Here is a 22005-nt window from a genome sequence, read left to right on the forward strand (position 1 = left end):
TGCTCCTCCTACAATACATTGTATCTTAGTAAACTCATACTCTCTCTCATACTCATTAACTGATCTATTCAGCAAATCCTGCCAGCTCTAGCTTCAACCAATTCTCACTACCTCTACCTTTATCCCCTGGTTGAGGTCACAGTCACCTCTCACTTGTATTATTCCAAGAGCCATCTAATTAGTCCCTGCTTCCATTCTTGTCTCTCTAAAGTGATTCTCAAGACAGCAGTCAGAACTGACTTGTGCATCTTAAAACCCAAGTCAGATCATGTCATCCCTTACTCTAAACTCTCCAACAGCTTCCCATCTCAAGCAGAGTAAAGGCCTATATTCCTTCAATAATTTACAAGGCCCATATTATCTGGTTCCTTCTTTCTCTTTGACTCTCTCTGCTCTCTGCCCTTTGCTCACTTAGCTCCAGGCAAACGGACATCCTACTATTCCTTAACCACACCAAGCACAGGATCCTTGGTCTGGAATGCTCCATCCTCACTTCTCTCTTTGCTAATCCACTCTCTCACTTTCTTCAAGTCTCTGCTCAAATGCTATCTTATCAGTTAGACCTTTATTGATCACTTCAGGTAAAGTGGTACCCGTTCCACTAAGCCCCACCCTCCCTGTCCCATTTATGCTGCTTAAATTTGTCCATAGCACTTATCATCTGACCTACTAGATACCTGTTTATTGATTTAGTCTGCTTCCCTACCCTGACGCCAGGAGGGCAGAGGTTTTTTGTCTTACACACTGATCTATCTCTATCACCTAAAACAATGCCTGGCACATAGTAAGCACTCATGAAACACTGCTGAGTGAATATATATATGCATGAATAAATCCATTACTGTTTCCTGCCTCTGGGACTTTGACCATTCAGTTACTACTGCCTACAGGCCTTTTCCCCATACTATTTCTCCCCTACTAAAATCCCACTTTTCCCTGAACCTCGTCCTCCACATTTCACTTACTACCAATCTAGTAAATGAACAGTGGAAAAGTAACGCCACTGCTACACATTCATGCAGAAAACAGTTTACTGCCTCTTCTCACTACTGGTTCGTATTTCTCAACCACATTCCTCCAATCAGAAAACACCATTCCATTCCTAGTAACGACAGCTTACACCTGCTATTTTCTCACTGCACTGAGTACTTCTACTATGTATCTGTGTAGACTGTCCCAAGAGTCAAGATATATCTGATGTCCTTAGGAAGAACATAAATCATTCTGATATACACTAGGTAAGACAATTCAGAAAGAAAGCCCTATTTATTTTCCATGCTTTCCATGTTCTCATGACTGCCAAAGGCTAGAAGACTTCTTCATGGGCCTATTCAAATCAATACTATCAAGTCTCAATTCCAATTTATACCCATCAGGTATTTCACACTATTCTTGGCCTCCAAGAACTCCAGTCCTCTACTTTATACTTTGGCCAAGCCCTGACAACCTAAGATAAAGAGCCACAGTAAATTGTGGGAATTTTCCCAAGCCTACTCTCTCCCCTCCCAATCCCGACCTCCCACGCCTCCACTTCTACACCTTTCAAGAACAATCAAGATAAAACTTTTGTTCAAGGTAGGAAAGGCAAACAGGAAGCTTTTAGTACAATACTGTACCTTAAAATCAGTCCATCCCCCACCAAGAAATGATACAGTGTAACAACCAGTTAAGCAAGCCTCTAGTATTTTCATACCACTCATGGCAATGGCCTAGTATCATCCCTGTATGTACCCAACCTTATTTACTCAGTTCCATTTCAGATCCTGGCCCCTGTCTCCCAGTTTACTATGTTTTTCTTTTATATTTGTGGACTGAATATATTGTTTCCTCAGCAGAGTCTCTGGTGTTTTCTGAGACTTTTAGTTAAGACCTACTATGGCTCTTTTTAACCACCCTGGGCAAGATGCTCACCTGAATTTGTCCTGGAGACCTACTATGGGCTCTGTGCCTTCAGCAGGTCTAATGCAGCTCCTGTAAGGGGAGAATTCATATGACCAAACACCATTTCTTGAACCTTCCACATTACTTCCACACCACAGCAATTTATCAACACCTTACTTAGGAAGTCTCAACAGCCAATTATTTAACCAATTAAAACCTGATTGCTGCTTTTTCTCATTTCTTTCTCCATTGACTGCTATCTATACTGCCTCCAGAGAACCTCACTCTTCTATAGTTAAGTTGTTTCTAAATATAGTAATTTCTTCTATGTCACTGTAAGAGTCAAAAATAATCTAAGAAGTGATTCAAGAAGAATGTTGTTATTAAAAATTTAGAATACTATCACTTAAAATAATAAACAGGGCTTCCCTGGTGGAGCAGTGGTTATGAATCCGCCTGTCAATGCAGGCGACACGGGTTCGGGCCCTGGTCCGGGAAGACCCCACATGCTCCGGAGCAAATAAGCCCGTGCGCCACAACTACTGAGCCTGCGTTCTAGAGCCCACGAGCCACAACTACTGAAGCCCGCACACCTAGAGCCCATGCTCCGCAAAAAGAGAAGCCACCGCAATGAGAAGCCTGCGAACCACAACGAACAGTAGCCCCCACTCGCCACAACTAGAGAAAGCCTGCGCGCAGCAACGAAGACCCAACACAGCCAAAATTAAATAAAAATAAATTTATTAAAATAAAACAATAGGGCTTCCCTGGTGGTGCAGTGGTTGAGAGTCCGCCTGCCGATGCAGGGGACGCGGGTTCGTGCCCCAGTCCGGGAGGGTCCCACATGCCGTGGAGCGGCTGGGCCCGTGGGCCATGGCCGCTGAGCCTGCGCGTCTGGAGCCTGTGCTCCGCAACGGGAGAGGCCACAACAGTGAGAGGCCCGTGTACCACAAAATAAATAAATAAATAAATAAATAAATAAAATAATAAACAGATGAGACACTAGTAATTATACTTTAAAATATTACAGACTACTTCTCTGACCCTCCACCATACACCTTCTTCCCCTTTTTCTACTGAATCTTTTGACAACTCTGTCACTTCCCTAACTACTACAAAAATAGAAGGCTGACATCTACTCAAACTGATGTTCCCATCTTGAATGACTCATTTCATAGAAGCCTAGGGTGCAATTAACTAACAGTGTCACAGGTAAGCTGATATCATACTGTCACATGAACATTACATAGAAGGTCATGATGAAAAACAAGAGGAAAACTGTTTTCGTGAAAACCAAGAGTGGTGTGGAAAGCTCCTTACTTTTATTACACCTGACGTTAAAACAAAAAAAAATGTTTTTTCTTTTAAAGAAATAGGTTCCTGTGGTCTGCTCTGTGAAACTAATCATACCAAATTTGTCAGTAAAAATGAGAGTATCAAATTGACTTGATCATACCAACAGCCCATACCACACAGGTGAAAAAACAGTGCCAGTATTCATGACAAAAAAGCACATGCATTATCACAAATTGTTTTGAGATATTACACAGCTTAATTCCTGACTGCTTATGCTAATTAGGAATATGAGTATCTTTGATAAATTTAATAACCAAAAAATCAAACTTTATCCTTCTAGATCTCTCCTAGCATTTCTAACTAGTATAAAAATCAACCAGTTGGTGTTTCCTTCTCTGCCCATCCCTAGTGTATAAAGAAGTGAAATCATCAAAAGGCAGACAAAATAACAGAATTTCAAGGCTAACACATGAGTTACTTCAGCTGAAATTCTAACCTACTCAGCTCATTTAATCCATCCAATAACCCTGTTATAGGCTGAGAAGGTATTCTCATTTAATTACAGGGAAAAGTTTCAGAAAATTAAGTGACTTGCCCAAGTTGCAGTCAGAACTACAACTTTTCTTCAAATTCTGGAATTTAAAATTCTGTGCTCTAGGGACTTTCCTGGTGGCGCAGTGGATAAGACCCTGCACTCCAATGCAGGGGGACCGGGTTCGATCCCTGGTCAGGGAACTAGATCCCACATGCATGCCGTAACTAAGAGTTCGTGTGCCACAACTAAGGAGCCCACCTTCTGGAACCAAGACCCGGCGCAACCAAAAAATAATAATTAAAAAAATAAAATAACACTCTGTGCTCTACTAAAAGTGGTTTCTGCTCTTCATGACAATCTGAGGTACCTCAAAGGTATAGTCTGAAACACGGAACTCGGTTGCGCTGTGAACAACTCAGTGTCAGGCGACTCACTATACATTTCTTTATGAAACACATTCCATTTTCAGAAAGTTTTGAATTAAAAATTAAGAACAACTGATCCAATCAAATGCCCTCATTTTTTTTTTTTTTTTTTTTTTTTTTTTTTGCTGTACACGGGCCTCTCACTGCTGTGGCCTCTCCCGTTGCGGAGCACAGGCTCCGGACACACAGGCTCCGCGGCCATGGCTCGCGGGCCCAGCCGTTCCGCGGCATGTGGGATCTTCCGGGATCGGGGCACGAACCCGTGTCCCCTGCATCGGCAGGCGGACTCTCAACCACTGCGCCACCAGGGAAGCCCCCAAATGCCCTCATTTTACACATAAATGAACTGCAGAAGACAGAAGGAAATGGCTCACAAGTCCCTCTTAACTAGCTAGTATAATAGCTGTGTATTAGTTTGCTAGGGCTGTGACAAAGTACAGACTGGGTGGCTAAAACAAGTTTATTTTCTCACAATTCTAGAAGTCTGAGGTCAAGGTGTCTGCAGGGTTGGTTTCTTCTAAGGCCTCTCTCCTTGGCTGGTAGATGGTCTTCTTCCGCCAGTGTCTTCATAGGTCTTCCCTTTGTGTATGTCTGTGTCCTAATCTTCTCTTCTTATAAGGACACCAGTCATATTGGATTAGAGCCCATCCATATGATCTTAATTACCTCTTTAAAGGTGCTATCTTCAAATACAGTTACATTCTGAGGTACTGAGGGTTAGGACCTCAACATACGAATTTTGAGGGGACATAATTCAGCCCATTAACACTCCACTCTCCTGCGCCCCCAATTAATGTCCTTCTTACATGCAAAATACATTCACCCCATTCCAACAGCCCGCAAAGTCTTAACCCATTCTAGCATCAAGTCCAAAAATCTTATCTAAATACCATTTAAACCAGGTATGGGTGAACTTGAGATATGATTCATCCTGAGGCAAAATTCCTCTCCAGCTGTGAACCTGTGACTCTAGACAACTTACCTGCTTTCAAAATATAATGGTGGGACAGGCATTCCCATTCCAAAAGGGAAAAATCAGAAAGAAGGGATGACGGGTCCCAAGCAAGTCTACAATAAGGCAAATTCCATTACATTTTAAGGCTGAAGAATGATCTTTAATAATAAATAACAAAGAATAATCTTTGGCTCCATGCTGTGTTCTCTGGGCCCACTGGGCCAGAGGCCCTGCCTCCCAGGCTGACCAAGGTGGTAGCCCCACTCCCTCAGGCTTGGGGCTCTGATCCCATGGTGGCAATGGCAACCCTGCCAACCTCTGAACTGCCTTCAGGGTCATTCTATTCTTTTCTTGGAGGACAACATATGCTCACAGCCAGATCACCACAGATAGCTCTAGTGACTTGTCTTGTAGAATCTCAGAAGTCTGACAGCATTCCTTCATTTCATCCTGTCCTGTCTCTTTCAGTCCAAGCTGGCAGTGTTTCTGCTGTCATATCCCCATCTCTGGTCTTGCTGAGTTAGCTTAATGAATCCAGAAGTCACATGCCCATACGCCCTTTAGCAAATGGTGGTCTAGCAACTGCCATGATGTTGTCTCCAGAACACACTTTCTAATTTTTTGCAACATGCATAGGCTGAGAATTGCCAAATCTTCAAGTTTCTGGTTCCATTTTGCTTAACGATTCTTTCTTCAATTATCTCTGCCCTCTTGCATTTTACTATAAGCAGCAAGGAGAAACCAGGCCATGCCTTTAACACTTTGCCTAGGAATCTCAAATATCCAAATTTATCACTTACCAGTTCTATTTTCCACAAACCTCTGAAACACAATTTAGCCAAGTGTTTTGCCACTTTATAACATGACTGCCTTCCCTCCAGTTTCCAATATCCTCATTTCCATCTGAGACCTTACCAGAAGCACCCTTTTCACATTTCTACCAAACTCTGTTCATGATCATATAGGTCTATCTCTAAAGTGACAGAAGCCTTATTGACCACCCCAGAACCTTCACCAGAATCACCTTTAACGTCCATATTTCTACCTACAATCGCTGAAGGTAACCTTGGCTTTTTCTAACATGAAGCTCAAATCTCTTCCAGCCTCTACCATACCCAGTTCTAGAGCCACTTCTTCATTTTTAGGTATTTGTTAGAGTAGCATCCCACTTCCCAGTACCAAAATCTGTGTTAGTTTGCCAAAGCTACGAAGTATCACATTCTGGGTGGCTTAAACAACAGAAATTAACTTTCTCACAATTCTGGAGGTTAGAGGTCCAATATCAAGATGTCAGCAGGGTAGGTTTCTTCAAAAGCCTCTCTCCTCGGCTTGTAGATGGCTGTCTTCATCCAGTGTTGTCACAAGGTCTTCCCTTTTTGTGTCTGTCCTAATCACCTCTTCTTGTAAGGACATCATCATATTGGGTTAGGGTTCAATCACATGACCTCATTTTACCTTAACTACCTCTTTAAAGGTCCTATATCCTAACAATAGTCACATCATAAATACTGGGGGTTAGGATTTCAACACATGAAATTTTGAGGGAACACAATTCAGCCCAGAACAAGCTGAGACTACCCATATTCACTTGTTGTATGAATACTGAATACTGCTCTTTTTCATTGTGCTGATGACCATACAATGGTAACAACCTCTGACACATGGTGCTTAAAAATGAAGGGAGGGGAAATAATCATACACTCATACAAATTAATAAAGAAAAAGTACGAGAGCATATAATATATATTTTGGACCTCACCAAGCCTGCTATGTCCAAAAATTTGGGTTTCCTTGAAGAGCTCAAATCTGAAGGATCAGTATGTAAGGGGTGTGTGCACACAGAACTTTCCAGGAAGAAAGAACAAATAGCACATTCAAGGAACTGAGAGGTGGCCAGTAAGGCTGGAAAACAGAAAGTAGGAAGAGTAACAAAACATGAGGTTGGATACGAAAGAAGGGGCCACATCGACCACATTATAGCTTTTGGTCTTTATTCTAACAGCAATGGGAAGCACCTGAAAGGTTTTATGCATGATCATATTTTCCTTTTACAAAGGTCACTCTGGAAAGGAGGGGGCACTGAGGGCTTCTAATTTGCTGGTAATGTTTTACTTCTTGAGCAGGATTCTGGTTACATGGATATGTTCACTTCATGAATATTTGTTGAGCTATATACACTTATAATTTAAGTACTCTTTAATCTTGTTAGATTGTGGAGAAAAAGGGCTAGAACAGAGCAAGTACTGATGTGGGGACCCCAGTCTCAGGAAGAGATGATAATTCAAACTAGAAAGATGGCAGTCAAAAATGGAGAGAGTCAAGAGATAATTAAGTGGCAAAATTCAAAGACCCCAGTTGATGGACAATATGAAGGGGGAAAGGAGGCATCAAAGAAGACTCTCAAGTATCTGGTGTGCAAAAATAGATAGATGGTAGATCCATTTGCTATGCAAAAAAAATCCTGGAGTTCCATAGACAGGAGAGAAGATCACAGGTTCAACTTTTCAGGCTTAAAAGTAGAAAAGTCAGGTAGGCAGTTAAGTAAATAGGCTGGAGAGCAGAGGACAGGTTTAAGAAGAAAACACATTTGGGGAGTAATACTATTAATAGAAGCAATGGGTATAAAATCATTCAGTCCATATTTTTTAGCTCCTACAGTATTACAGGCACTACTTTAGGTTCTGTGGATAGAGCTAAGAACAAAATAAACAGGTTCTCATGGAACTTATATTCTAGTTAAGAGACTCCCAACAAATCAGTATTAAAAAAGATAACTTCAAATACTAATAGCTACTATGATGAAAGCAAAACAGGACAATGTAACAGAGTGACAGGGGTGGGGTTACTTTTAGATTGGAATAGTCAGGGAAGATTCTCTGTGGAGGTGACAATGTGAGGTGAAACCTGTATGTTGAGAACTATGCTAGGCATAGAAGAACAGAAAAAATACAGAGCAAAAAAAAACAGCTAGCACTTAAAGCAAGAATAAGCTTAGCATATCTGAAGAACAGACAAAAAGACCAGTATAGATGAAATGTAGTAAATGAAGAGTGGTACAAGACAGGGAAGAAGCCAAGGGCCAGATCACGTATAGTTTAGTTAAGCAGGGAGGGATGTAATTTTTAAAAAATAAATTTATTTAATTATTTTTTGGCTGCGTGGGGTCTTTGTTGCTGTGTGCAGGCTTTCTCTAGTTGTGGCGAGCGGGGTCTGCTCTTAGTTGCAGTGCATGGGCTTCTAATTGCGGTGGCTTCTCTTGTTGCAGAGCACGGGCTCTAGGCGCGCGGGCTTCAGTAGTTGTGGCACATAGGTTCAGCAGTTGTGGCTCGCGGGCTCTAAAGCACAGGCTCAGTAGTTGTGGCGCACGGGCTTAGCTGCTCCGCAGCATGTGGGATCTTCCCGGACCAGGGCTCAAACCCGTAACCCCTGCATTGGCAGGCGGATTCTTAACCACTGTGCCACCAGGGAAGTCCCTGGGAGGGATGTAATTTATGGTAAAAAATATATATATATTTTAATTATAGCTTTCTCTAGTTATTCTGTGGATAAAATTATAGGGTGGCAAAGATAAAAGTGGGGAGACTACTACGTCCAAGTGAGAAATGATGAAATCTCATGGGGAAAATTAAGAGTAAGAATAGAAGTGTTAAAGCAAAAAATAAGAAAATAAGCTCTAAATGACCCTAAAAGAAATAGAAAATCAAAAGTCTCAAGGTTGCTTCTAGTATTTAATTTTCTGATCATAAACAACAATTCTAATAAGGACTACTAGTGAGGTTCACAAACCTCAAACAAGTCTCTGATGGTGATAGCTACAACAAGTTAAATGGATGAGCCTTCCTCTCTGCCTGGACACTCTCTCTCCTAGCAAGTATCAAACACAACTAATTCACACTCTATATTTCCATGTTTCCTAAATTACGAACTGCCCTATAAAGTTGCTCTATTTAGATGAATGGGTCCTTAATTTCAAGAGGTTATTGACTATTCTCAGGAGAAGACTAGGACTAATATTCAACAAATATTTATGGGCTCATTAAAGGACAAAGCTCCAAAGACAAGATAAGGAAGACCATGCTTTCATGGCCCTTAAGGGTACAAAATAATCTTTCTTAATGTAATACCTGGGCTCTACTAGGCTTTACCCAGCAAAGGGAAGATGGGGAGGGAGAAACATCACTTTTGAGATCACTAGTCTTCTAGCTTTAACAATTTCTTTCCTAACATTCCCCAGAATTAAAAAAAACTTTTTTTCTCACTACTTTTTAATTCAAAATGTCTAGCCCAGGCCTCCTAACACATTTCCTATAAATACTTCAATTTACTTATATTCAAAATGAACTATTTTAACCACATCTTTGCCAGTGTTACATTATACACTATTCCAATAATCTCAATCCCATAATGTACTGCTTTCCAGTTTTGTGAACCAAAATCTATCTTAATCTATTCATGAAACCAATGTTATTTCTTCCCCATTCTAACAAAAATTCCACCCGATTTCACATTTAGAAACAATAATGAAAAAAGCCACAAACTAGGAATTTTAATTTCTCAAGGAATTAAGAAAAACCAAACAAGATCCAGCCCTTCTATTTTTTAAGTTAACTAAAACAAAATAAGGCAAATAGTCAACAGTAAGAATTCTTCATTCTGTACTTAAAGGTTTTCCTTGAAGATTCTAATTAATTCAATATTTTATTTATACAGCAAACTTAACTGGCTCCTTTACTGTTCTTTAATTTTAGAAAATTAATTTAAACAACATAAAAGAAAAAGGATGCTATTACAAAAGGAAAAAATCCTTAATTCTTCAGAAAATCAGAAAACTGACTTAATTTCCATAACAGCTACTGCTAGCACAAGTAATAAGTGGACATTAAAAGAAAAATACACTAAGACCACTTACAAATAGTGTTGATATGTTTAGGAAATACTGCCTCAAAATTAATCATCAAAACAAACAGCTTATATAATTTAACAATCCATTTATTGAATACTACACATTTCAAGTGTTAATCAAAATCAGGAGATATTAAAATAAAAGGTAAACATTAAAGCACAACAGCAAATGTAAAACTTCAATTGAAAAGATATTGCTAAAATATGATTATCAATTATCAATGTATATTTTGTAGAAAACGTTTATACAGTAAATGACATCCTAGCTTTCAATCTTGACTTAAACATTCTAAATAAATGGCCACTTACAGATTTCTTCACTCAGCTTCACTGGTAAGTCAACATACCTCTCTCTAACCCTATAAATTCAAAGGTACCATAAAGATGCACTCAACTCTCCACTGGAATTTCTTTCCTACCTTGAAGAAAAAACCACCCTAAATTAATAATAATAACTTAACCAAAGATAAAATGTGGTTTAAAAGATAAAATGGGATATGGTGAGGAACATGTCTGAACTATATTCGAATCCCAGTTAACACTGCTCCCTAGAGATATTATGTTCCTAGGATAAATTGCTTAAACTGTGTAAGTTTTTGTTTCCTCTCTATAAAAAATTTGAGACTGTACAGTTGTTATAAAAAATTAGAAACTGTAATAATCACATTTAGAATAGGGCCTGGCATTGACAGGCCATTAACTAAATGGCAGCTACTTAAATATGTATTATTAAATTAAGGCCTGTTGCTGTTAAATTCCTATTCCTCATTGTAGCAGCACTGGAGACATGAAGAATCACATGTAAAAGCTGAACTCAAATTAGCTATCAGCTTTCCTTCAAAAGCATTCAGTTCTTTAAGAATGGCAGATTAGAGAATCATGACATAACAGTGAATTCCATAACGGTGAATTTCCAACTACTATTTATCAACCAGTCTATCAGTATGAGGCTTGAGTATTGTAATTTTTTCTCAAATACATACATCCAAGTACTACGCCATGTTTATGGGATTCCTAACCAATGAGTAACACTGACAGACTAAAAATCTATATAAATCTTTCCAAGTATTTTCATATCAAAGTTCTACCTATACCACAGGGTCAGGAAACTGCAAATCTGTGACCTGTAAGTTTAACATGATTAAATAAGGTTCATAAGGAAATATGAGTTCAGTGGAACACAGGAGGGAAAAAAGTTATAACCATTTTTGACAGTAACTTACCATCCCATCATCTTCATTAAAAATATTATGAAATTAACAGGAGGAGAGCTGAACAGAAAATGCACATAAGAAAAAGAAAACATGTACAGGAAAAGACTGAAAGAAACAAGAATGCAACATGATTTCTAATACTATTAAGAAAGAATAAAAAAGAAAGAAGAATAAAAGAAGAGAAAGAACCCACAAACCTCCCCCAAATCAAATTTTTTCATTTTGATATACTAAAAAAACTGAAGAGTCCAGAATTACAACTGAAGAGACACTAGCAAAGCTGTGCGATTATTGTAATTACTAGTTGTAGGGTAAAACTTTAATTTTACATGTCCTATCTGAGAATACAGTTGAAACTGCAAAAAAAAAAAAATCTAAATAAAGTGTATTTTAATGGACTGTACTGAACTTGAACACAATTTTAACTATGAATGAACAGATTATTCTTACTTTTTTCCCCTTAGTTACCAATAAAGTTGAGAGGCAAAAAGCCCAATAGGTCATCTCAAAATCTCTCAATCTTCCCATTAATTTACAAACAGTTCGATTTAAAAAATAATATGGAGGGGCTTTCCTGGTGGCGCAGTGGTTAAGAGTCCGCCTGCCGGTGCAGGGGACACGGGTTCATGCCCTGGTCTGGGAAGATCCCATATGCCGCGGAACAGCTAGGCCCGTGAGCCACGGCTGCTGTGCCTGCGCGTCCGGAGCCTGTGCTCCGCAACGGGAGAGGCCACAACAGTGAGAGGCCCGCGTACCGCAAAAAAACCCAAAAAAACAATATGGAAATATTAACAACTAGACAACACTCCCTGATGAAGTCTTCAGTCATTCACCTACTTGTTAATGTGACTGTGTCTAGTTCTAAGATTAGGGGTCACAGTATGGCTGTGTCCATGCTAGATAAAATAGTCTATTTTCTATATACTTAAGACAGCTTATTGAAGTTAATGGACTCTGTACTGGGAAGTGTATTATAATATGTAATAACTGCAATTTTCACTCCTGGAATATGACAGGGTTATCATTCAGAGAACAAAATTTGTTAGGAGGAAAGGAAAGAAAAAGATTATTTCTAATTTAAGTGACTAAAATAAACTTCTATTAAAGATACCAAAAAGTCAAAACTCTCCAAACACAGTCCTAGCTTCAAAAATAACTATTTACTCTTGAGGCTCTCTCTTTTTTTTTGTTTTTGTTTTTTTTTTGTTTTTCGGTACGCGGGCCTCTCACTGTTGTGGTCTCTCCCGTTGCGGAGCACAGGCTCCGGACGCGCAGGCTCAGCGGCCATGGCTCACGGATCCAGCCGTTCCACGGCACGTGGGATCTTCCCGGACCGGGGCACGAACCCGCATCCCCTGCATCGGCAGGCAGACTCTCAACCACTGCGCCACCAGGGAAGCCCGAGGCTCTCTTTTCAGAGTTCTTTTTGCTACTCTTTCCCCTTGTTCCTGTGCATAATTTGACAGCAACAACGTATTAAGAATTTCCATAAGAGATACATTCAAAATTGAGTTTATACACATATATTCTATGACAAAAATTATGCCATTCAGTGCAGTCTACATAAAGATACTGAATGTAAAGTATAACCATTCTATTACAAGTTTTCTGATTTTAGTTGCAAAAATCATAATTATAAACTTCTCAAGGTTTGCTCTGAAATTTACAAACCACGCAAAATTGAAAATTTTTTAGACTTGAGACCTTGGCAATTTGAATCAACTGAATTATTTAAATGCTGCTTAGCAAAGTAAAAAAAAGGAATAAAAAAGACACACAAGACAATCACCAAATTACTCCTCTTTCAGAATCTATTTCAACAAACTTAATACTACTTCCTGCAATCCTAAGGATATTTTAAGGAGAAAATCTGGCATACATACAGGGAAACCAATTGTTTTAATAATACCTTAATTCAAAAAATAAAAATTGGTATGCCAATCTTATTTAAATTGTAAAGAAAGACAACTATCACCAAAGAAGATACCCATTAATCCCTCTCCTTTCACAAAAATTACAGCAAACAATTGTAATGAGAAAAAATTATGTATAAATTGTAATCTACAAAATTTAACTCTATAAACAGCTAACTGGATCTGCTGTTCTGCTGCCACCAAATGTTTATTCTGAATGCTCATTGTAACAAACTTTGTTATGATTCCAGACTAAGAGGCATTACTCTGTTTATATGGGTTGCAGACAAACACACACAAAAACACTCCAGCCCTAATAACTGAATTCTCAGTTATTGCATTAATGTTACAATACTACTTAAAACTTCAATAAAGGCTAGTAAACCTACCTGGTCAAGGTATTGGGTTGGCCAAAAAGTTCGTTCGGGTTTCCGAAAGCTATCCCACAAAAACCTGAACGAACTTTTTGGCCAACCCAATATTAATATAATACATGAACAAATGCATTTCTTCAGAGAACACCACCAATTTTCTTTATAAATACTTAGAAAACCAGGCTCAGAAAATCAGACATTTCTACAATAACAAAAACTCAATTATGGTCAAAATAAATATTTTATATCCTTTGAAATCATGAACTCTTTCAAAACTTACCAATATATAAAACTGGAAAATTTCGTAACCTATATTAATTAGGCAAGAGATAAGCAAACTTCAAATAGTTAAATCCACCCTACAATACCACCAACAAAATACAACCCAATCTTTTGTAAACAATCTTACTTTAAAACGGACATTAAAATATTAAGAAGCTAACATTTTTTTTCAGAAAGGTGAATACTGAAAGATTATCAATTTAAAAAGCAGTATTAAAAGTTCAACTTAATTACCACACAAATATTTTTATTAGCAGTATTATGACATAGAAAACTATAAATTTACTTATCAAAAAGGAGAAGTGATTTTTCATTTCTCCTATGAAAAAACAAGTTATGAAAACCTATGAAAAAACAAGTTAATCTTTCTGAACCAAACTAGAAGCTATCAATATATTCTGTTTAACTAAAATGTTCACCTTAGTTGAACATGATGAGTAATGCCCATTTTATTCTTTGTGATGGAGACCAACTCAGAATGGCAGGTAGCAGCTGGGGGAACTATTCCATTAAGAATATACCTAAATTTAAAAAAAGAATATATCTGAATAGAAGAAAAAATTTTGATGAAAAATCCTTACTTGGTAAATTTCATATTTTTACAGATTTTTAACATCAAGCAATGACTTATAATAGTGATTCTGGTATCTTTTATTGCATATTCATTTCTCTATTCTGTTATTGTTCAAAAAATACAAATAAAATTAGCCACAATGCTTGGGGGAACTTTTAATTTACTTTGTCTTAAAAAAAAAAAAAAATTAGGGACTTCCCTGGTGATCCACTGGTTAAGACTCCATGCTTCCAAGGCAGGGGGCACAGGTTCAACCCCTTATCAGGGAACTGAGATCCCACATGCTGCACAGTGTGGCAAAAAAAGAAAAAAAAAAGTCTTCCAGAATGTTCATTTCCCTGCCTCAATAAGCATTTATAATTTTAAAAAATAATCAGCAATGATTAACAATCTCTGCATGATTATTTACTATGCAGAAGTACTAGGGGATAAGTTGAATCTGTAATAAAATCTGGAAATTTATTTTAGACTTACTATCATGAACATGTTTCCTCATAATCTGTATCTTCTAAAGGCAATTCTCTACATCCTCGAAATAAACTGGCTACTGTTCAAATACTACAGATTTACAGTACTATTATTTCTGAGTAAAGTTTTATAAGGACAAAGGGAAAGGGACACACAGTATATACCTACCAGTTGTTTCACCTGTCCCAAAATTAAATCCTTTACTATTTCAAAATGTCAATTTACATAATAAAATGCTGGGAAAAGTAAGCCCAAATACTAAGAAGTACTACTCTGAAACAAAAAAATATATGAAAATAGTGAATAATGGAAATGTGTGTATGTATTGATATAAATAAATATATATACACTGACACACAAACATGAGTTAGCATATTGCTACTACATCATATTTAGTTAGGATGAACAAATATATACAAACATACATATGTGTTACACAAAATAAAGCATGGTAATACCCATTTAAATGTAAACAGCACTGTTAGTACAAATAAATAGAAATCATATTCTTATCTCACTAAAGGTATGCAATAAAGACCTTGCTGAGTACTAATATTTAGCTTTGAGTCTTGCAACTTAGTATTACTTAATAATTTAATATTAGTTAAAAAGTAATATAAAGATGTGAGAGAACATTTACAGCTGAAAAAACACCAAAGATTTTAAAACAACATCGGAAGAAAGATTATGGGATTCACTACTTTGCTCTACACCTGTAACTAACACATCATTGTTAATTAACTATACTCTGACATAAAATAAAAATTAAAGAAAAAAAAAGAAAGATTATGGGATTTGGAATGGGCTGGTTTAGGAGAAAGAAAACTTAAAGGACATAAACTATTATCATGTAAAACAAAAAAATTTTTTTAAAGTAATTAGCTCAGTTTTTTCCTAAAAATGGGTAAATCATAGCAAAGTTAGGATGAATTGCAAGATCTCTGAAATGAATCCCATCTCAATTTTAAAATTTTAAGTGATAGAACACAATCTAACAAAAACTATCCAGTGAGATACACAGTTGTCTCTACAGAAAAACTAAAACCTGGAGAAGTAAAATATCCTATGGGACAAATCTCCCTACAACTAATGCTAAGGAACTGTCTAAAATATTTTTTATATTAGAATTACACTGTGTTAATTTAAATAGAGAAAAGTGATATACTATCAAAACAGCCTGAAGAGCTTTTGCAAACTATATAGTGACTGCCCTGTTTATGCATTCCAGAATCAGGGGTATGGGGAGATAGGAGATGGCTTAAGAAGAAGGGTGATGAAAACGTATATTACGGAGAAAACACCCCAGGTGACTGATACACTTACTGTGTGGTATTTGATAGAGAATTTTGTTTTAAATAAGGGATATGCTAGTTATAGCTTAGAAATACTTTTTCACACAGATGAATTTGCAGAAACATAATTTTACCTGTATAATGAATAGAGGAATCAACTAAGGTGCCTATAACAAGTTAGTATTTCTTATATATTTAAGATAGTCAAGGAAAAATACTAAAGTTTATGAAAAGTTTAATTTTGGTATGAACTATAAAACTGTCTGACATTATCTACAAAAGATAAAATTAGTTTAAAATTCAATTATAGAAAAACATTCTGGTTCCTAACCACTCTACTCAGGTATCTTCGTAATAAACAAAGGTATTACAACAAAAGATTATAAAAACATTTAAAATACAATTTTATATAATTTTTATTTACACTTTAGAATTTAAACAACTTGCTGGGAACATCTTTTGTGAGGCAAAGTAGTCTTTTTTTAAATTTGAAACTACTTAAACTTCAAGACAGGCTCATTAATTTTTTTTTCAAGGGCACGCAACAAATGTGTTAGCTGAAAATAACCAACTTAATGATTATTTGTAACACAGACTTCATTATGTGAGCCTAGAGAGCCTCCCCACCTCTGTCTCCCCTGTGAAGGAGGTCTTTGTGTGCTTTTGTGTGGTGGTTCCACTGAATTCATTACAATAGAGATGGACACTTGATATTCATAACGATCCAACATCTGAGCAATCTTCTTTCGAGAAACACCATGTTTATTCCTCCTACCAAAAAAGAAAAGGATTTTAATTCTTTTTTCTTTTAGAATATATAGGCTTAGAGATTAAACTGTTTTAGAGTAATAGAGTACAGATTTTAAATTACATTTTGCAAATAAATACCAGAAGATACACCTCACATTAAAAAAAAAAGGCTCTCTCAGGTTTAAACAGTATCTTAAAAAGGCTTAAAGATACCATAGATCACAGCAAAATGTTAACTTGAATACACCTTCTTCACACAGAACTACTGATTCACTGAACCACTGGGTTAATCTTCCCTTCTTTTTAAAAAACAAAGTAAAAAATTATGAGATACTGTTTTGAAAATTATAGAAGAATTGAGTGGGCTTCCAGGACTGACAAAAATCAATATAAAATACATATCACGGGCTTCCCTGGTGGCGCAGTGGTTGAGAGTCCGCCTGCCGATGCAGGGGACTAGGGTTCGTGCCCCGATCCCGGAAGATCCCACATGCCGTGGAGCGGCTGGGCCCGCGAGCCATGGCCGCGGAGCCTGTGTGTCCGGAGCCTGTGCTCCGCAACGGGAGAGGCCACAGCAGTGAGGGGCCCGCGTACAGCAAAAAAACAAACAAACAAACAAACAAACAAAATACATATCACTTTTAAAAGTTATTTTAGCATACTTGCATTACTAAAAAAAATTTATTATTGATACCAAACTATATTATTAGAGATACAATTTGTACATATCTCACAAATGTAATGTTGAGTGAAAGAAACTAGATATAATGAATATATACTGTATAATTCTATTTATATAAAGTTTGAGAAAAAATTAAACCATGATGCTAAAGCAAAGGATATTAAAAAAAAAAAAAAAGCTTTAAGGAAAAGAAAGTAAGTAATTACCAGGGAATTATGGAATTGTTACTGGGAAAAGGAACTCAAAAAACTTCTAAAGTGTTGGTAATGCTCTCATGACATGGGGTAATGGTTAAATGAGTATCTGTTTTATAAGAAATTTGTTAAACTACATATTTATATTGTATGTACTTTTCTGTGAGTTTAATTATAACAAAAAGTGGTTTAAAAATTATTCTTGATCCTCAAAGAAATTTTTACAATGTATTTTACACTTGTAGTTTTCCGTAACTTGATTTGGACATGGCAAAACACACAGACATATTTTATATTTAATGTTATAGTTCTAGATTTACTAAAACTAACTCATTTTTCCAGAAAAAAAGACATAAAAGAAATGTTTAGTTTTCAAAACTACTGATGTTTAGGTTAAAGATGAGAAGAGAAAGCAAGAGAGAGAAAAAATAGAAGATCGAAAAATAAAAAAGAGAGAGAAAAAGAGAGATCTGAGGTCAAGGTTGAAATTGGCCAAGCTATAGAAATCCACAAGAAGTCAAAATTGATGATTCAATCAATTCTTTACAAAAAAAAGCTGTCAAACTATACTAGATATCAGTTAAACTTACTTTATTTTGTAAAGTTAATTTATATTAAGAATTGTAATACATTTCAACAGTCTCAAATGTAAATAAAGCCTAACTGTATAACAATTTCATTAATTCATTTATTCAGCATAACCCAAATATCTTTGGTTTTTAAACTCTCTCTTCTACCTGAGGTGCAATATACACAGAGGCAGGCAAACAATACCAGATATTAATAATATTTATCAGTTTAACTCTTCATAAATTTGATTTGGCATGCAAGTCAGAAAGGGAAAGAAAGGTAACCAAAGGAATAAAAATTCAAAGGTACAAAAGGAATGAAAGGCAAGGGGGAAGAGTTAAATTAGTTGAACACCATACACAGAATAACAGTCTTAAGCTAGAAGAGGGCAAACTGAGGTGGAAGGAAAAAATGGTTCTAAAAAGAGAGGTGATGGTCATACAACTCTGTGAATATACTGAAAACCAATGAATTGTACACTTTTAATGGCTAAATTGTAAGGTATGTGAATTACATCTTAAAGTTGTTACCAAAAGGGGGTTGTGTCCAAGTGAAAATGAAGAAAGACAAACCACTCAGTCAGGAAAAGTAGAGGAAAGGGATGAAGGTAAAGACAAATGGAAGAGCAGGGCTGAATGTAATACAAGTCCACAATCTCTCACCACAAATCCTGAAATCTAAAATGCTCTGAAAATTCAGTTTTCTGTTGACTCATGTAGCAGCAAAGTCTAACCATGCTTGTACTCATTTGGCAGCATGATCTACTCAGAATTAACATTAAACAATGTAGAATCTTTCCTTTCTACTTAGACTGACCATTCGTGACCTGCTGCAGAAATATTAAGATGCTGCCCCAAACTCTGCTAGGAGTGTTACAATTAGGTATATGCACTATATACTTCCTTTCTAAAATTAAAAAAAAAAAATCTGAATTCCAAAACACATTGATTCCCAGAATCTTGGGTATGGGATAACGGATCTGTAGCAGTAAAGATGGGAAAAGGGGGGAGATAAAAGCACCAGGTGAAAGGGTGATGGGATCTAAAATGGGAAGGAGATGAAGTTGGAAAGGCAATGCAGAGAAGTGGCCTAGCTAAAAAGCAGAGGGAAAAGTCCTAACTTTTCTCTCAGAGTTTTCCGGATCTCCATTAGCGTTCAACAAATTGGGAAACAATGCAGAAATTCACATAAGAAAAAATAACAAACACACTTAACAACGAATACTTAATGAAACTTAACAGTGCAAAGATCCTCAAACACCTTGCATTTAAGTCAATGTTCCTCTTAACAGAAAGTGAGTAGTAGTAGTCCCTATTCACAGGTACCAAAGATATAACAAGCAAAAGCTAGTAAAGAAATTGACCATGTAAAGGAGAAAAAAAAGAAAAAAAAGATAAGGGATTACAAATTTTTTGAGTGCCTTACTTTTCTAATTCTTCAGGATCAAATTTCCACCAAGTTTCAGGTTCATGAAACTCTACTCTGTATCCTTTTCCTATGGCCTACACAAAAGAAAGGAAGAAAACAAAAACCCAGGGAATACGTCTTAAAGTAAAAAGATGGCAGACAGATATAAATTTCACTTAGACAATACTTCTAAATTTGCTCAACCAAGAAAAGTTTTACTTTTAAAATAATACAGTTTATAAAAATTTTAAGACCACTTAATGGACAAATTCCAATTACTATCCTTAAGTCCAGGCAAAACTAACAAGATAAACATATTGCTTAATAAGCACCATTCTCAATTTTTAAAAAACTAAGCAAATGAACACACCTCTTCAGAGAACAAGGACAAGTGTTTTAATAATAAAGATCAATGTAACCAAAATTTCATAATATGAAAAAATTGATAATATAAAAACTCTCTCATATCTCATATTTACCATTTCCACATATGGTTTCATTTCCCAAGCTTGTGTATTAGTGTTGTCTATTATAACTGGAGATCTCCCCTGATTGATAGCTTGTTTTGCTGAAATAAAAAATAAATTTAAAAAACAAAAGCAAAAAACAGAACTATTAGATAAAAATACACAAAATAAAATTTAAACATTCATTAAGAAATTTCCTACATCCCTGTACTTAAAACCAAAACCGTGTAATCTTTTGAATTAGAGCCATGAAAATAAAAGCATTCTGCTATATTAAATGGAATTAAGAGACATAAACACATGCAATGTATATTCTCCAGACCAGATGCTGGTTTTGACAAACTAGCTGTAAAGGACATTTTGGGGTAAATATTTTGTTGAACTTAACAGCTAATAAAGACTTCAGTCTAGAGCTTTCATTTACAGAAAATGTAGGAACAAGTTACATTTGAATATGGTCTGAGTATGAAAAGAGGAAAACATTTATTGACATGGGAAGATGGAGACTGTTAAAAGAAAATGGCAATTTATAAGATAACATGTAAGTCTGATCTTATTTTGGTCAAAATATAAAGATGTGGGAAGAGATACTAAGACACCAAAAGTTGTCTTCTATAGGTGGTGGGAATATATGCATTTTATGCTTATCTTTATTTTCCAATGTTCTATAATTACAAATAATGCTTTTGAAGTAAGACAGACTTAAGTTAAAAAAAAAAGTGCTATGGATTTATCATTACTTATATACCAAGTAGCTAAATACCACAGTTCAACTGACTGGATATTTCTTAGGACTATGATTCTGAAATTGGGAGTTGAGCTAGAATGGAACTATTCCAAACTGTATCTCCCTCTCCCTATGCCATCTCTTCCCACATAAGGTGAGAATTACTGCCACTGTGAGCCACTCATAATGGCAGGAATGTGTGTACCTCTTAAGTGTAAACAGGCAAGGTAATTAAGAACCCACTATAAAATTTAAAAGGCTGAGGCAAAATCCAATGATATGTAAGTTTTGCTGGGATTTAGAATTCAAACCACTAAGTTCTACACAATGAAAACACATAGATGTCGAAGGGCAGGCAGAATTCTAAAGGTTAGTTAAGTAGTAATGACTATGGTGGAATATCTATTTCGGAGAAGATGTCTCTAAATACTAAATTTAGAATCTAAGTCATAAATAGGATACCAAGATACTATCAACTCCCACTGCTCCATCCCCAATGATCAAAACTTTCATTTTTAAAAAAAGTATTAATTTTCCTAATCTCTGACAGGCTTACACCTCCAAGGAGTTATGTTCTACAAGAGGAGCTTATTAACCAAATAAATCTCTGATTTGCAGGAATGGGGAGATTATTCTCTTTCCATGAATAATCATCACCCAATACCACATCCCAGTGCACTCCAGGAGAATAGAACACCTAAGTAAACAATGTTTGACTACTCAAATAAAGAGTCATTTTCTTAAACAAATTAACCATCATACGCTAAGAAAGAGAATAATGACACCTTGGAGATATTTTTAACTTATAAGCAGTTAAAGATCAATTTAGATTCCTCTAATAAACATGAGGCAGATACATATTCCCAGAATAATGCCCGGCACTTAAAAGTATTCAATAAATGTTTGTAGAAAAGAGAAATTTTGCCCTAAATTAAATGTAATGCTCATAATTTTCAAAATGTCTAATGACTGCTAGTTATCATTGCTTTGAAAAAGGTTAAAAATTACCTTGAAAAAGCCCCTATTTATTATACTAATAAAACCAGTAGTTTATCTACACACCAATATGTTCAGCAAGTAGAAGTCACATGGCACGA

At 36.3% G+C, this 22005-nt stretch overlaps 1 protein-coding gene across 4 annotated transcripts in view; it reads right to left on the bottom strand.

Annotated features, from left to right (window-relative positions):
* Positions 1-22005, bottom strand: part of N4BP2L2 (NEDD4 binding protein 2 like 2) — a 78728-nt gene that overhangs the window by 44541 nt on the left and 12182 nt on the right. The window contains exons 4-8 of one of the 4 annotated variants that reach the window (XM_060080052.1): positions 20194-20282; positions 19733-19809; positions 16739-16882; positions 14197-14298; positions 12607-12656 (exon numbers count right to left, since the gene is read on the bottom strand). In XM_060080052.1, coding sequence (XP_059936035.1) covers positions 12638-12656; positions 14197-14298; positions 16739-16882; positions 19733-19809; positions 20194-20282 — 431 coding nt within the window. In that variant the 3' untranslated portion in view covers positions 12607-12637. Of the gene's footprint in view, positions 1-12606; positions 12657-14196; positions 14299-16738; positions 16883-19732; positions 19810-20193; positions 20283-22005 lie in introns of those variants that run through there. The other 3 variants (XM_060080050.1, XM_060080053.1, XM_060080051.1) reach the window with 3 other exon arrangements.

The sequence above is a fragment of the Mesoplodon densirostris genome, chromosome 17 (assembly GCF_025265405.1).
Source record: "Mesoplodon densirostris isolate mMesDen1 chromosome 17, mMesDen1 primary haplotype, whole genome shotgun sequence".
Lineage (NCBI taxonomy): Eukaryota > Metazoa > Chordata > Mammalia > Artiodactyla > Ziphiidae > Mesoplodon > Mesoplodon densirostris.